The following is a 16,464-nucleotide window of genomic DNA, read 5'->3' as shown; positions in this document are numbered from 1 at the left end:
TTGCCATACAGTACTACAGAAGGAACATAAGTTCATTTGAACACATTCAGCAAATGTTGACAAAATTAATCCCAGTAATTAGAAACCTTCCAAATGAAGACAGACTGAGAAAGATTTATTTACATTCTCAAGAAAAGTGAAGAGATAGTGAAGACATGACTGAAGTGTATGTATATAGTGAAGACATGACTGAAGTGTACGCATATAGTGAAGACATGACTGAAGTGTATGTATATAGTGAAGACATGACTGAAGTGTATGTATATAGTGAAGACATGACTGAAGTGTACGCATATAGTGAAGACATGACTGAAGTGTATGTATATAGTGAAGATATGACTGAAGTGTATGTATATAGTGGAGACATGACTGAGGTGTACGCATATAGTGGAGACATGACTGAGGTGTATGTATATAGTGGAGACATGACTGAAGTGTACGCATATAGTGGAGACATGACTGAAGTGTACACATATAGTGGAGAAATGACTGAAGTGTATGTATATAGTGGAGACATGACTGAGGTGTACACATATAGTAGAGACATGACTGAGGTGTACACATATAGTGGAGACATGACTGAGGTGTACGCATATAGTGGAGACATGACTGAGGTGTATGCATATAGTGGATACATGACTGAGGTGTACGCATATAGTGGAGACATGACTGAGGTGTACGCATATAGTGGAGACATGACTGAGGTGTACACATATAGTGAAGACATGACTGAGGTGTACGCATATAGTGGAGACATGACTGAGGTGTACGCATATAGTGGAGACATGACTGAGGTGTATGTATATAGTGAAGACATGACTGAGGTGTATGCATATAGTGAAGACATGACTGAAGAGTATGCGTACAGTATATCGGAGACATGACTGAGGTCTACACATATAGTGGTGACATGAGTGAAGTGTACGCATATAGTGGAGACATGACTGAAGAGTATGCGTACAGTATATCGGAGACATGACTGAGGTCTACACATATAGTGGTGACATGACTGAAGTGTACGCATATAGTGGAGACATGACTGAAGAGTATGCGTACAGTATATCGGAGACATGACTGAGGTGTACGCGTGGATAAGTGGGCATAACAGGGAGAGAATTAATAAGGTGTTAAATATATCAACACATAATAGAACACAAAACAGTGGATAAAGACTGGTAAAGTTTAGACTTAAGAAATGACCTGGGTAAATACTGGTTTGGAAACACGGCTGTGGAATTGTGGAACAGATTACCGAGTAACATCATAAATGTGGGATCACTTGATTATTTCAGGCATAGGTTAGACTTGCATATGAACGAGTTTCGGTGGATACAGGCAGGAGCTGCCCTGTATACACCAATAGGCCTTCTGTTCTTTCCTAAATTGTTATGTTCTAAGGAAACCCAATGTGAAGGTAACAGTAGGAATTGTTTCCCCTAATGCTAGTTATGAAGTCTGAAGCAAGACAGAAAGATGTCTGAAAGTAAATGTCTGAAAAGTAAATGTCTGAAAGTGAGGATGCAATCTCCTTGCTAAGAATTAAACTGGGAGCCACTATTAATATTATCAGACTGTCACACACGTTTCTGCCCGAAACGCATTGCGTAATAGTGGCTTTAGGCATTGTATGTACTAGCTCTATCTATATATCGATCCATTAATGTAACATTACTTGTATGTATGTACCTTTCCTGAATAAACATATTTATTTATTTATTTACATACAGTTTGTGTTTGTGTGTGACAAACACAAAGGTTTTTATTTTGAGTTGTCAAGGAGCATCAGCATGTCTCAACACATGTGCATGTTTTGGCTAATAAATATGATTGCAAATAAGCAATATCAGAGCTCTGGTATAGAAAATACACGAATGAAATTATACACACTGTATTACAGAAGTAAAGCTGTAAAAAGGTTGCAGACCTGTAATCTGTGCAGAATGTCCAAAAACACTGCAAATATTCCTTATGGAAATCTTGATCTTCTCTGCTCTCGAAACATCGACCAACACTTCCCAAACACTAAGTTTGTTGTCATCGCCCCCTGTTGCCATAGTGATGGTGTGCACAGCATCTGCTATTCTCATACTGTTATGGTAATTGAAGCACAGTCCATTAACACCTGACTGATGAGCAGCAATACAGCCAAGCTGCTGAGAGTGTTGTGCTGGGAGCGATGGTGATCCATCCGAGTCAAGAATCCACTTGGCAGCAGACTGAAAATGTATAAAGATATATTATATTCCATTATGGTCCAAAAACTCACCAAAAGTCTTGCTTCACACTGTTTAATCTATCATGTTCTCATTCCTGTTAAATTGTTGTTTTTCCCATATTGGACGTCTCTGGTATAACTCCCTAGCCACGTTCATCATTCTTTACCTGATGTTTTAAGTACAAAATATCAAAGTGAGCAAGCAGCAGGATGTGGTGTTTTCTGTCGAGGCATAACTCTTTAATTGACAGTTGTGTGACTCTGGTTGTCGAGTCCCTCTCACCAGTAGTCCACAAATAGACATCTTCAGCCAAAGTATGTGTAGGTGATTCACCAAATTAGAATATCATTACAGTATTAAAGATGTCAACAGACTTAATGAATGTAGATACAGTACACATGAAACATATACTCTATTTTGCAACTTAAAATTCAAATTTATTTATTATAAGGATTTATGAAAGGAGATCAAAGAGAATTATTCTTAAACTGTGGATACGATCAAGTTTTGCACTTGTTAACCGTGAATTAAAAAATACCAGTGTTGAATGTAATGAAACTCCATTTTCTGGGTGAGCCCCAGAGGCTCCCTGGAGCTTATCGGACTAATGTATGTTATATTAGACCGGGACATTAGCTAAGGAGTTCAGACCTACCAAGGACCAGTGCCAGAACCTGGCCCCTTCAGAGAGGATTCAGGGAGCAATGGCCCTGGAAAACCCCCTTGTGGTTGGGGTTTTCCTTATTTGCCATCGACCGGGATTAGGCACTCAGAAAGGTAGGCATAACAAAACAAACCCCACATAGTAAAAGCTAAAACAGAATACTGAACAGAGAGATAGAAACTCCCTACAATCCCAAGGAAACAAGCAAACAAGCAAACATCACACTTTACTGCTGCGCCGATCGTCCGCGCAGCCCTCCCCACCCCGAGAGGGGGAGGGGGGGCTCCGGACCTCACCGCGCCAGCTGCCTAGCATCAGTTCGGAAGCTAAGCTTCAACTAACGCGAAAAAACCGCCGACCGGTGGGAGGGAGGGTTGCCAGGGAGCCTCCGTGGCTCGCCCAGAAAATGGCGTTCCATTACATTCAATGCAGGTTTTCTGTGGGGAGCCCTACGGCTTCCTGGAGCTTCATACCCAAAGAAAAGGAAAAGAAAGGGCTGACCCAGGAGGCGGCCGCCACAAACTCCGCAACGCGAAGCCGAGACAACAGGCTGCAACCTGCAACACAAGAACGCACAGTAGCAGACACACGCACAAAGAACGGGCGGTCAGGAACTTGTGCGACCTTAAAATCCTCGTGCCCGAAATGTGGCCTAGACGTCACCAGCACGGCAGCGAAAGCTGCAAATGTCCGAACGGCACGGGCACAAGGACAGACTGCATGCTGGTAGATTTAAAAACTCTGCGGATAACCTGGGAGACCCGAGCCCTGAAACTGGGAACGAGGGGAACCGGATCAACCCAAAGCGCATCCCCAGTCATGGTACGCAGGTAACAGCAAAGAGCCGCAACCGGTCAACACATGACCCACCCCCAGCCGACCAACCAAGCATCAATAACCCAAGGACCCCTCCGGAAAGCAGCCATCTCGACCGTCGCCAGAAGGACGGAGAAAGACTGCGAACGTACAAACCTATCACCAATACCAAAAGAGCAGAAACGCCTGCACCGGAAGAGAGCCGGAACCTCCCGACCTGACCCGCAGAGGCCCATGCCAATAAAATATGGCCTATGAAAAACAATCTTGAACTGAAGGGGCTACCACAAACTGAGGAGAAGAAAGATAAGAGGACACCCTGATCAAGGACCAGGACGGCTCAGGTGATGCATGAGTAGGCCAGAGGTGAAACAAAACACGAGAAAGCGTACAGAACGGGGTGGATGTGACGTCGACCCCAAACGCAAGCCGAAGCGGCTCCGCCAGCGCCGCACGACACGAGGCGACAGTAAGAAGCATCAAAAAAGCAGTCCTGAAAACCCAAGAAAGGACAAGACAACCTGATGTGAAAGAGAAGACAGCCCATGAAGAGCATGAAAATGGCGAATTGAAACACCAGGAACGTCATACTGTCGCCGAGACGAAGCTTGCAGGTGGGACACCGTCAACAATGCCACCTGATCACCATAGAGATGGTGATACCTGCGTCAAAATACCAGACGCAAAGAGCTGAGGAGAAGGTCGAACCAGTCACGTACAGGACCGGTCCAACCTGCCGAAAGAGGCGGAGCCGTGGGAAAATGCCCCGAGTTTGGACACCTATCAAGCAATGGTCCTACCAAGGGACCACGAGGACTACTCTCCTAGACTCCAACCGAGCCAGAACCCGAAGCAACAGCTGGACCAGAAGAGGAACAGGTACCCCCCACCTCGACCAGTCCTGCTGAAAGGCATCCACCGTGAACGCCTCGCAGGCGGGTAAGGGCACCATATAGAATGGGAGACGCCGAGACCACACCGACACGAAGATGTCCATGGCCAGGAGTCCATACATCTGGCAGAGCCAACGAAATGAGTCGGCAACGACCAGCCAATCTGCGAACAGAGGAATGAACCGAGACAGGCTGTCTGCCAGCATGCAGGACACACCCTGGACATGAACCGCACGGCTAGCCAAACCTCGAGAATCCAGCAAATGAGCCACTCGAACTGACCAACCCCAAAGGTCAAAGACCTAAGAGAAACCCCGTGGTTTCCGCGAGCCCTGGTACGACCCCGCTGGGCAGGAACCCCCCGGTTCCCCCGGAACACCAACAACTCAGACATAGGGCGGCAAGAGGAAGAAGCTGCCTGAATATAACACTCAACTGCAGAAGCCTCAAAAACTAGAGGACAAAAGGGAGAAGACAACCTAAGAACCAGGGCCCAAGCGGATTCCAAGGAGGAAGCAAGGACCACCTATCGACACACGAAACACGCAACGAAAACATGCAGCAACGCTTCCCGCAGGATCGGCACAAAGAGCTTCACATGGCAGATGACGCCCGAGCAGCCGAGACCAAGGCGCCAGACTCAGGAACGGCCTCAAGCGCCTCTACATCCTCCGCAAGCCAATCCGAAGATAGATCCATGAGGGAAAAGAAACGCAGGACTGAAGCCAAAAAGTCATGAGCGCGCAAATCCTCTGCCACAAGTGCAGCCAACAGGGAAGAAACCTGCACATGGAGCTGCACCGCACCAACATCCCGCAGAAGGGCAGGAGAGAAAAGACGCTCATTAAGATGCTCAAAATCGCCCCCAGGTAAACCTGGTCCACCGTCAATGCCTCACGCCACTCAAACATGCGGGTCCGACAGAATGAGTCCCAAGCATCCAATGAAAACAAGGGGCAGTCTGCAAACCAGGACGACCCCGGAATCTCATAGCGCACCCAGTAAGGACACGACGATCCAAACCTGAACGAAGAAGGATCCATTATGAGAGGCGTACTTTGGGTCACGCAGGAGGTAAGCTGCAATGGCCGACCGCACCTCAGGCGGCGAGATGCGGGTAGCCGAAAACCTCCGGAAAGACGGAACCGAAGAATCCACAGGGACACGGAACCAAACCCGGGGAGGAGCAGAACCCAAGTCCAAATCGTATGCAGTTGGGGGGGGGGGGGGGGAAGAAAACCCCACTCCTTGCAACAGTAAGCCCCGCTCTGAAGGATGGAAAATCCAGGTGGGGTCCAATGGAGCCCAAGGCCCCCCCAAGTCAGCTTCTCCCCAACCCTGGGAGCCTCTACACCAGGCCCCGGGGCCGAGTCGTCCTCCAAAGCCATGGCCTCATAAGAAAATGCCGAGGCAGCCAAAAGAACCGGAAGAGAAGGGGCCCGCTGGTCAGACCCCGGAGCATCAGCTGGAGGAACAGACTCGAATGCCTTTTCAGCTACCCCAGACGGGGCAACCCCTGAAACTGCCCGAGCCTCAGAAACCTCTAAAACCCGCTCAAACCCCGAAGCACTCAGACGCTTAGGGGCCGGAAGAAGGGGGGAGGGGACAGAATGAACCACCAAAGGGGAAGAACAAGGGGGGTGCGGACGGAACCAAGGCCAAAGCGACCAACACCCCCAAGTCCAGGTCCCTATACACAAAGTGGGGCAGCCTTGGGGCGTCTGGGGAAGCGACAACCCGAGCTCATTTGCAACAACCTAAACCTACCCTGCACTGCGCGAGCTGCCTGCACCCGAAGTAAATCATCAGCAGACTAGGTGAATTGAGTCATGAACAAGCAACACAGCTCGCAGGACATGGGGTCGAATGTGTCACCGACCCAACAGGCAGCATGACAGAGGCAAAAACAATGAGAGTCACCCTGAGACAAGGGAATAGAGCAACCCTCTAACTCGCACAAAGTGAGGGGTGAGGGTCTCATCGGACTCAAGAGCCCCCCGCTGGGTTCTCCAGGGCCCCTAGACTGAGTCTGCTAAGGGTTATCCCAGGCAGGGCACTGCTAACCGGCACCCCAAACTACCAAGTAAACTGCTAAAAGCTGAACCCACAAGATGTGTCCACTCACGAGGGCTAAGCAGGGGGTGCCACTCACGAGGGCTAAGCAGGGGGTGCCACCATACAAACCACCCTAATTTAAGAGGGAGGAAAACACAAGTCAGACCTTCCCACCAGGCAAAAACAAAATTAAAAGAAAAACCACGCAAGTGGATAACGTACCCAGTGGGAACAGAGCCGGCCGCTGTTATAGGTGAAATCTAGCTACACAGTACCCTGTGCCTCACCAGTGCTATAACTACCACTAACCCCAAGGTAAACAAGGGAGAAAAACCCCCAAACACTCGGGGCGGCCAAACGCCAAGCAGCGAAAGGCCAACAGAGGTAGACCCAAAGAGACTTGTGGAAGGCAACCCCAAGCCCCAAGGGCGGTACTTACAGGGCACTCAGGGAAGGTGACCCTGAGCACATGCAGGCCGAGTACCGGAGAATACTACTCCCAGCTCACACGACCACTGTAAGAGCAGCACTGGAAACAAGTCACAGCACTGAGACAAGACGAGCTGGAGCCACACGACCATGCACTATCCCATCAGCCGAGGATCTGGGGCTACCCCTTCCCCTCCCAGGGAGAGGGAAGCTACGCAGACATGCGGCGCGGCTCATTTAACATCATGCTTGTTTGCTCGTTTTTCTTTTGGGAATTCTGTCCACTCGTTTGTCGATTTTCATTGTTAACCAGAATAGGGGTTTGTTTTGTGGTGCTTACCTTTCTGGGTGCCTGTCCCGGTCGATGGCAGATAAAAAATGCTCCAAATCACATGTGCATTTCTATAGGCCATTGCTCCCCTTGCCTCTGTGAGGGGGCCAGGTTCTGGCTCGTGGTCCCCAGTAGGCCTAGAACTCCACCCACATCGACTGATGCAAAATAGTTAGGGTATCCATATCAGCCATGGATAGCTCTGGAGAGCCGTAGGGGCTACCCCCAGAAAACCACGGTTGAATGTAATGAAACACCATTTTCTGGGCGAGTCCTGGAGGCTCCCCGTTGCTATCCAGGCTGATATGATTATTCCTAACTTTGGCACCAGTCGATGTGAGTGGAGTTCTAGGCCTACCGGAGCCCATGAGCCAGAACCTGGCCCCCCTCAGAGAGGCACGAGGAGCAGTGGCCTACAGAAATGCACAAGTGATTTTGGAGCATTCTATATCTGCTATCGACCAGGACAGGCACCCAGAAAGGTAAGCGCCCTAAAACCCCAATTCTGGTTGAAAACGACAAAAATAGACAAACGAGTGAACAGAACTCCCCAAATGAAAACTAGCAAACAAACATGACATTATACGATCTGCGCCGCATGTTAAAAGCTCACCCCTTCCCCAGGAGGGGAAAGGGGGTGCCCTAAACCCCCACGCTGGCGATCCACACCCCCAGTCCTGATGCTGGATATTAAAAATGCAAAAACCACCGACCGGAGGGAGGGAGAGTTGCTGGAGAGCCTCCGGGACTCACCCAGAAAAAGGCCTTTGATTACATTCAACACTGGTTTTCTGGGGAAAAACCCCTACGGCTTCCCGGAGCTACTTCATCACAAAACAAAAAATAAAGAAGGGGACTTACCCGGGAGGCGGTCGCTTACGAACATCATGGGCAAGGGAATAGACCGCAGGCTGTCTAGACTTAATAATCCTGCGGACAACCTGAAAGACGTGCACCCGCGAACAGGGAAGAAGAAAAACCGGATCAACCCAAACTGCATCCCCGGACACAGAAGCCATGGTGCGCAAATAACGGCGGAGGGCTGCAACCGGACACAACACATGATGCACCCCCGGCCTGACCAACCAAACATCAACAACCCAAGGACCTCTCTGGAAAGCAGCAGTCTCAATCTTCTCCAGAAAAGAACGAGACAGCTACAGACAAACAAACCTATCTCCACAACCGAAAAAGCAGAAACCCATGCACTGGAGGAGAGCATGAAGCTCCCCGACTCAACCCCCCAGAGGCCAATGCCAACAGGAAAAAAAGAGCCTTCAAAAAACAATCCTGAACCAAAGGGGCCACAACAATTCGAGGAGAAGAGAGATAGGAGAGCACACAGTCCAAAGACCAGGATGGCTCAGGCGGCGCATGAACAGGTGGGAGGTAAAACAACGCACGAGACAGCTTGCAAAATGGAGCAGAAGTAACATCTATACCGAAAGCAAGCTGAAGCGGCTCCGCCACCACGGGGCCAAGAGGACTACCCACCCTTGGTAAGTCTCAAAGCGAGCCAGGACCTGGAGCAACAGCTGAACCTGGGAAAAGAGGTACAGGAACCCCCACCTCGACCAGTCCAGCCAAAAGGCGCTGATCCCGACGGCCTCGCCGTCAGGGGGAAGGGAGCCACATATATCGGAAGATGCCTCGACTACGCCGACGCGAAGAGGTTCACCTCCGGACACCCGAATGTCTGGCAGAGTCAACTGAATGAGTCGGCATCGACCGTCCATTCCGTGGACAGGGGAACGAACAGGGACAGGCCATCCGCCAGGACGTTGGACACCCCCCAGACGTGAGCCGCCAGGAGAGCAAAACCCTGAGAACTCAGCAGACGAGTCGCAACCAGCCTGACAGCTGGGTGGACAGCGCTTCGGATTCATAGTCCTGAGGTTCTAGGTTCAATCCCCGGTAAAGGTAGACAAATGGGCAAAATGTTTCTTTCACCCTGATGCCTCCTAGCAGTAAATAGGTACCTGGGAGTTAGACAGCTGCTACAGGCTGCTTCCTGGGGATGTGTAACAAAAAAGAGGCCCTGGTCGAGGACCGGGCCGTAGGGACTCTAAGCCCCGAAATCATCTCAAGATAACCTCAAGATAAGATAGCCCCACAGAGACAAAGGACTGCATCGAACCCCCTCGGTTCAGGCAATGAACCACCAGGGCTCAGTCCATATGGAGCCGGATCATCGAATCGTGAGCGACATGAACCCTCCGAAGCGACAGCCACACCACTGCAAACTTGTGCACTGTGCTGTGAGCCTGATGGAAGGACGGACCCCACCAACCCTGTCCAGCGTGGTGAGCACTGGTCACAAAACCCCAGCCAAGAGACGGCCCATCAGTGTACATCAAGCGAGGGCTTGGGTAGGCTCCACAGCACTGAACTTTGAAAAACCCGAAGAGTAAGCCTGCAACGCTGCAGCTGATACAAGGCCCCCAGAAGCCAAATACAGTGGAACCTCCATTAACGAGTTTAATCCGTTCTGGCACCGAGCTCGTTACCTGGAAAACTCGTCTTTGGAAACAAGTTTCCCCATTTAAAATAAAGGAAATAAATTTAATCCGTTCCACTCCCAAAAACATCCATACTTGTATGACTTTTTTTATGTAAATATAATACTGCACATGTAAATATAAATGTTTTGTTGTAGTGTTTTAATATTTACTTTACCTTATGAAGAGTAGTTGCTGGCTTGAGGGAGACGATGGAGAGGTGGGAAGGAGGAGAGGGGTTATGGTGTGGAAGGAGATTCCACCTCTGAGTCAGGCGGACTCTCTCTTCTTGGGAATTTCACCCAAATTTCATTTCAAATGTCACTCAAGGATGCGTTAGACCAGCACCAAATAAAAAACTACGTTGATTACACTCGTTGTGTCAACAATATAATAGTCTTACCACGAAGATACAATACAATGCCGTTTTCTCAAATAGGCAATGTGATTATTAAAGAAAACGGAAATTTCATGGCAAACATGTATACAATCCCAAAGTCGATCGGATAAGAATTGGATTTTATAGAAATATTTGCTCAAATGACGCTTGAGCGCGGTGTTTGGGTGCATTCAAGAGAAAAAAAAAGAGTGTTACGTTCAAGCGACATATACCTGCGAAAGTGATAACACTTTCATAAAGTGTTATCACAAAGTGATAAATTAATTAAACATTTTCACACACCGGGTTGTCACTGCTTTATCAGGGCAGCTTTTCCAAGAATGCGTTCACCTTTTCAAACATTCCAAACACTTCCCTGATCTCAGTGGAAGAGGCAGCATCCTCCCTTACCTCCTCATTCCCTTACTAATGGTGTAAATTGTTGATGAGGACCTGCCATACTTCCTTGTGAGATCAATCACACAGACACCACACTCATGCTTTGCTATAATTTCCTTCTTTAAATCCACAGTAATTGTGTCTTTCTTCCTCTTGACAACACTATCTTTAGCAAGCAGCTTCTTTGGAGACATCGTGTGTTACAAATTGTAGTCGCAAAACCACTAAAAACCCAAAGAAAAGCTCAAATAAATCCAGAGGGATGCTTGTCGTGTGAGATACAACAACAACACTGGTGTCGGAGGCGTCCGAGAATTTGCGAGAACCCGCGAGACGCTCGGAAGCGCCATGTGGTTTCACTCGTTAATAGAGGCGAGCTCGTCAATAGAGACAAATTTGCTGCGAGTGGCTTGCTCGTTACTGGAAAAACTCGTTAATAGAGCCACTCGTTAATAGAGGTTCCACTGTACAATGATCACAAAAGCGGAGGAAGGGATGTCCACGCAAGGAGACGAACCGAACTCAAATGAGGATGGATCCATGACAGAGGCAGAATCAGGGCCTCACAGGAGATACGCAGCAAGAGCCTCCCAAACCTCCTTAGGTGAGATCTGAGAAGCAGAAAACCTCTGGAAGGGAGGAGCTGAGGGATCAAAGGGCACCTGGAACCAAACCCGGGAAGGAGCCAACCCCAAATCATACTCATACAGGGAAGGGGGTAAGAAAACCTCTCCCCTTGTAACAACAGGCCCTGCAAAGAGGGCACTAATACCCAAGTGGGGTCAAAGGGAACCCAAGCTCCCCAGGTCAACTCCTCTCCCAGCTCCGGGATCCCCTAAGTCAGGACCCGGGGCAGAGCAGTCCTCCATACCCTCAACCCCTGAAGAAAAGGCAGAGTCCAGGGAAAAGGCAGCAAAGAAGGGGGTCAGCTGGCAGAACCCAGAAGCCTCAGCAGGAGGAGCAAGCACGAATGCCTCCTTCCCCAACCCAGATGGGGCAGCCCCCTAAGCAGCCCGAGTCTCATTACCAACTAAACCCCGCCACGACTCCGAAACCCTCAAATGTTTAGGAGCCGGGAGCCATGAACAACAGGGCAAAGACAAGGGAGTGCGGACAGAATCAAAGTCGAAGGGACTAACACCCCCAAGTCCAGGTCCCTATAACCAAAACAGGGCAGCCTCGGAGCATCCGGGTGGGGCAACCAACCTAGCATGTTGCAGCAACCTAAACCTAGCATGTTGCAGCAACCTAAACCTAGCATGCAATGCGGATGCCACACATACCCAAATATCAATGTCATCAGAATGCGTAAATTGGAGAACAAGCAGAGAACAAGACTCATTAGACTTCGAGGTCAAAGGTGTCATTGACCCAACATGAAGTAGGACAGGCAAAAGTCACTGCCACCCTGAGACAAGGGCACACAGCAATCTTCAAACTCGCACGAGGCGAGCTGGAACTCGGAAAATGCATCCATAGGTCCACCAAGCCCTGACAGGGTTTTCCCAGGGCTCGTAGCCTGACTGCTACAGGAAGCCTGGGCAAGGTGCTGCTAACTGGTTAGACCCAAAGCTAAGAAGGGAAAGATCAAAACACTAAAATTCCTGCAACATGTACAATCACTGGGGCTTAGCAGAGGGCCACCAAAATACAGTATAAGACGTGGTCCGATAGCCACCATGCAAAAGTACAATGTCCTCAGAGGAAACAGGAACACCGCTCCTTTGGCCATTGCTCCCCGGCTCTCTGAGAGGACCATGTTCTGGCTAGAGGTCCCCGGTAGGCTTTACAACTCCATATGACTGAAGCCCCGTACTAATATTAGCTAATATCAGTCCAGTAGCTCCAGGGAGCCGATAAGGCTCCCCCATAGAAATGTCCTTTAAAGCTAAAGAAATAAAAAAGTAGACAGATCAACACTGAAAGTAAGCAGCAGCAGGTGGGCTCAAGCAGCCCAATATGAAGCTATAGTAATGCGCATGAGATGTTTGCAAAAATATAAAAGTGAAGGACATAATACTGAAGGAGCAAAACAAAATTCTGACACAGAGCAATATAATGTTACAGGATACCAGACCACCTCATATTAGCAATGAAAAGAAGCCTTTAGGTACTGGATAAGAAATACTGAACCCAGCACTGTGGTCCAATCAAAATACAGGAAAGATAACTGGGTTCGAACACTCCAAGAACAGTTTTGAGATTAAAGACTAAACTGGTCACATGGGAATGTGTTCTCTATGAGGCAAAAGGAACCTAGGTATCAGAGACTTTTCCAAAATAAAGAAAAACTCCCCAGAAAGGAGAGACAACAAAACAAGGAATGGCACTTAGCAATATAGTAACTGCGAGGTAAACATAGTAAAAGGGCATTACTACACCTGTATTAGGGGAGTACAGGATAACGATCTTAACCGTGATTTTTCCAAATGCCACTTAATGCCGGCCCAGGTCACCTAGTGTTCTCACCAGGAGCCCAACTTACTCATGAGCTGCAAATACAGAGCCCCAGAAACTACACGAGAAAAAAGGAGATTAGCAAATGCTCTAATGAAGAGGCAAACAGACCATAAAACCCAACACAGCAAAATAAACAGTCTCAGGATTTGCCAAAGGGCGCAGCACCAGGTTAGTGTGTAAAGAGGTGCTAAAATCAGGTCTTATAGTAAGTGCTTCAAAGTCGGCTTATAGTCTAATCCCCTCCATGCTTCCTTTAGGAGTTTTGTCATCCTCTGTTGACCCCTCCGAGTCCTACAAACTACTGTGCAGAATTTGTTGTCACCATATAAATAATCTCAGTATCTGTCAGACTTTATGTTGTCGAGACATCATTATCACAATCAATCAATCCATGCATCTATTAATTTCTTAAGATTATCTATGAAAACTTTTTGTAACTATCTTGACTGGCTACATTTTTCCCTCTGCATTATTACATCACTTTCACTTAGAGCACAACAAGCAATGATCTTATTTTTAACAATTAACAAATTTAGCATTACTGCAGTTGCAACTTTCTAGCAACCGCAAAGCTGCAATAAATTCCAGCAGCTTCAGTTGCAATTTACTAGAAACTGAAGTTGCAAATGTCTATGCAACTTGCAAATATTTTATTTAAATTACTACAAATTATATCACCAATGTTTGTTTGGTCAATTTAGCGCACATAACACTCAGAGCAGACTTGCCTCGAGTAGTTCTGCTTATTACACGGTGGGTCTTCTATTGCTAAAGAAGACGAGACATACAAGTGCCGGCGCATTATTTCAATAATGTAAGCCACAATGGCCTATGTTTTTTACATTTTAGTATAAGTGCATCAGACAATAATATATCCAACCTGAAGGTCGAAGAAGAGCACACGGCCTCCAGTAGTTGTTGACACAACGATGGTTGTATCTGGCACTTGTAGTCGTGTGACCTTCAAAAGACAATGATCCAGCTCTTCACAGCACAGCATCTCCAACCTTTCTGTTTCAGTATTAAACTGAAATATTCTAACAAAAAGTATAATTAGTATTTATTAGTCACCTCAAACTGTATAGTACAGCAATGCACACGAGGCAAAATTTACAGTGTAAATTACGGTTGAATGGATAAGCTAGAGTGAGTGCACAATTTCACCACCAGGGTAATACACTTTAGCAAGAGGGAATGAAATAGGAGACAAGGTGTAAGTGTGAAGATAAGAAATCAATGTGTCATGTTAGTTTAAGAATATAAGATCTGTCTTCTAGATTTCATCAACTTTTCTTAATAGCATTAAAGGTAAGTTGATGAAACAAGAACTAAAATTAGTGAAGTAAATCCAACTCCAAAGGATACCTGATCAACCAGGCTGTAATTCATACATCAGGCTGCGAGCAGCCGCATCAAACAGCCTGGTTGACCAGTCCAGTAACGAGGAGGCCTGGTCGATGACCGGGCCGCGGGGACGCTAAGCCCCGGAAAAACTCCAAGGTAACTCAAAAGCTCAAAATTAACTGTTACCACATATTGGTGAATAATATATAAAAAAAATTTTGAGTGGAAAAAATCCCACAAAATTAGGTATTGTGGAGGGACTAATGAGTGGTGTTCCTGTAGCTAGCCACTCTGGTCAGCTCCATACATATCGAGTCACACCAGGCCCTTGGAAGTATAAAAACAAACAGCAGGGAGTTGACCAGACCACACACTAGAAGTTGAAGGGACGACGACGTTTCGGTCCGTCCTGGACCAATCTCAAGTCGATTGATGACAATCGACTTGAGAATGGTCCAGGACGGACCGAAACGTCGTCGTCCCTTCAACTTCTAGTGTGTGGTGTGGTCATCATGCTTCAGCCATGTTATTGTGACTCATCGCCTGCAAACAGCAGGGACTTGAGGCTGAAACCTGGCCCTCTTCAAAGGCACAGAAAGCAGAGGATCTGTGGTCATCCTCATCAAGGAACAACTACCACAAAAGTGGAGAGAAGCAAAACAAAACAACAAAGCAAATGTAAACGAATCAGATAATGACTCATCCAGTAGTTCGGTGGTTTAGTTCACTTACTGGTAGCAGCTGCTCACCACCAGATGCCAGCACTGGAGTTACCGGCTCCGCCAGTCAATCACCTGGTGCAGCCAAGGATGTAACTGCTTCTACAGTCACTTCAAACCCGTCAGGTCTCAGATTATTCTCCAGATAATTGCTGGCCATCCTTTTGACTTCTTTTATTGTTATTTATATATTATTTATATGAGTTCTTACATTCTTGTAAAGGCACTAGCACGCATAGTGTTTCTGGCAGGTTTTTAATCATAATTTTCCCTGGTATATGACCCGCCAAATCGTTTAACAACCAGGTCCTCATTCACTGCTGGGTGAACAGAGACTACAGTTAAGGATTGGCACCCAGTCAATCAACCAAGATATGAATCCAGGCCAAATCCTTCACGAAACACTGGCCGAGTGTCTAACCACTGTGTCACAGGGACTGCCAATGTACTTTTGTTCCACTGGTACTCATTTGCTTGTGTATTGTTCCAACGTTTATTTAGTACAGTATTTGCTTTAAGGGAGTGTGGTTTATACTCACCTGTAGTGTGGACTTGCAGAAACTGTTTGCCGTGACCTGCATGAGTCTACTAGTGACTTCCCTACAGCTGAGAGGCTGGCCTCCAGAGGAGGGTAATTTTCAATCCAGATTGAAATTTTAATAACCACTGTCCAGCCAAAATTTTGCTGGAGATTGCAGGCTGGAATAAGTTTTAAAAAATAAAAAATCACGTCCGGATAGCTTTCCTGCCAAACTTCACCACATCCGAAGAGAAATTTGGAAAACTGGAGATTTTGCTGCATATTTGCAGAAAGGCTTCGGGGCCATACCATATTAATGCTGTAGAGCAGTGGCTTGAGGCGCGGGGTACGGGAGGTGTTGGGGTGAGTTGTTTCAGGGGTCAGGGGTGTCGGGAGAGTGGGAAGGGACCATCTGGGGGATGAGGGGCATGTGGAGATGCCTATGATGTGTATTGTATAGAATAACCACGAATTATGTTAAAACAATTACAGTAAAAACTAAATATATATTATCTAATATTATAACAAATACAAATTTCTTAAAAACTATGTGTACAAGCTGATGACTAGTCTCTTGCTATAATTTGGGGATTTTTTCCCCACCTGGCAGCATCAAGCAGCTTTTCATTTGAGTTGGGGTTATGAAATGGGTGGGGGTCAGGGAGTGAGTGGGGGGTCAGGGAGTGAGTGGGGAGTCAGGGAGTGAGTGGGGGTCAGGGAGTGAGTGGGGAGTCAGGGGGG

At 47.4% G+C, this 16,464-nt stretch overlaps 1 protein-coding gene across 1 annotated transcript in view; it reads right to left on the bottom strand.

The window, feature by feature from the left end:
- LOC123768052 (tRNA (34-2'-O)-methyltransferase regulator WDR6) overlaps positions 1–16,464 on the bottom strand; it is a 70,727-nt gene that overhangs the window by 6,287 nt on the left and 47,976 nt on the right. The window contains exons 11-12 of the mRNA XM_069306542.1: positions 14,021–14,177; positions 1,925–2,216 (exon numbers count right to left, since the gene is read on the bottom strand). Of these exons, the coding sequence (XP_069162643.1) occupies positions 1,925–2,216; positions 14,021–14,177 (449 nt within the window). The remainder of the gene's footprint in view (positions 1–1,924; positions 2,217–14,020; positions 14,178–16,464) is intronic.

Source organism: Procambarus clarkii, chromosome 58 (genome assembly GCF_040958095.1).
Source record: "Procambarus clarkii isolate CNS0578487 chromosome 58, FALCON_Pclarkii_2.0, whole genome shotgun sequence".
Classification (NCBI taxonomy): domain Eukaryota; kingdom Metazoa; phylum Arthropoda; class Malacostraca; order Decapoda; family Cambaridae; genus Procambarus; species Procambarus clarkii.
The sequence above is the reverse complement of the archived record's forward strand: the minus strand, read 5'-3'. Positions and strand labels throughout refer to the sequence as shown.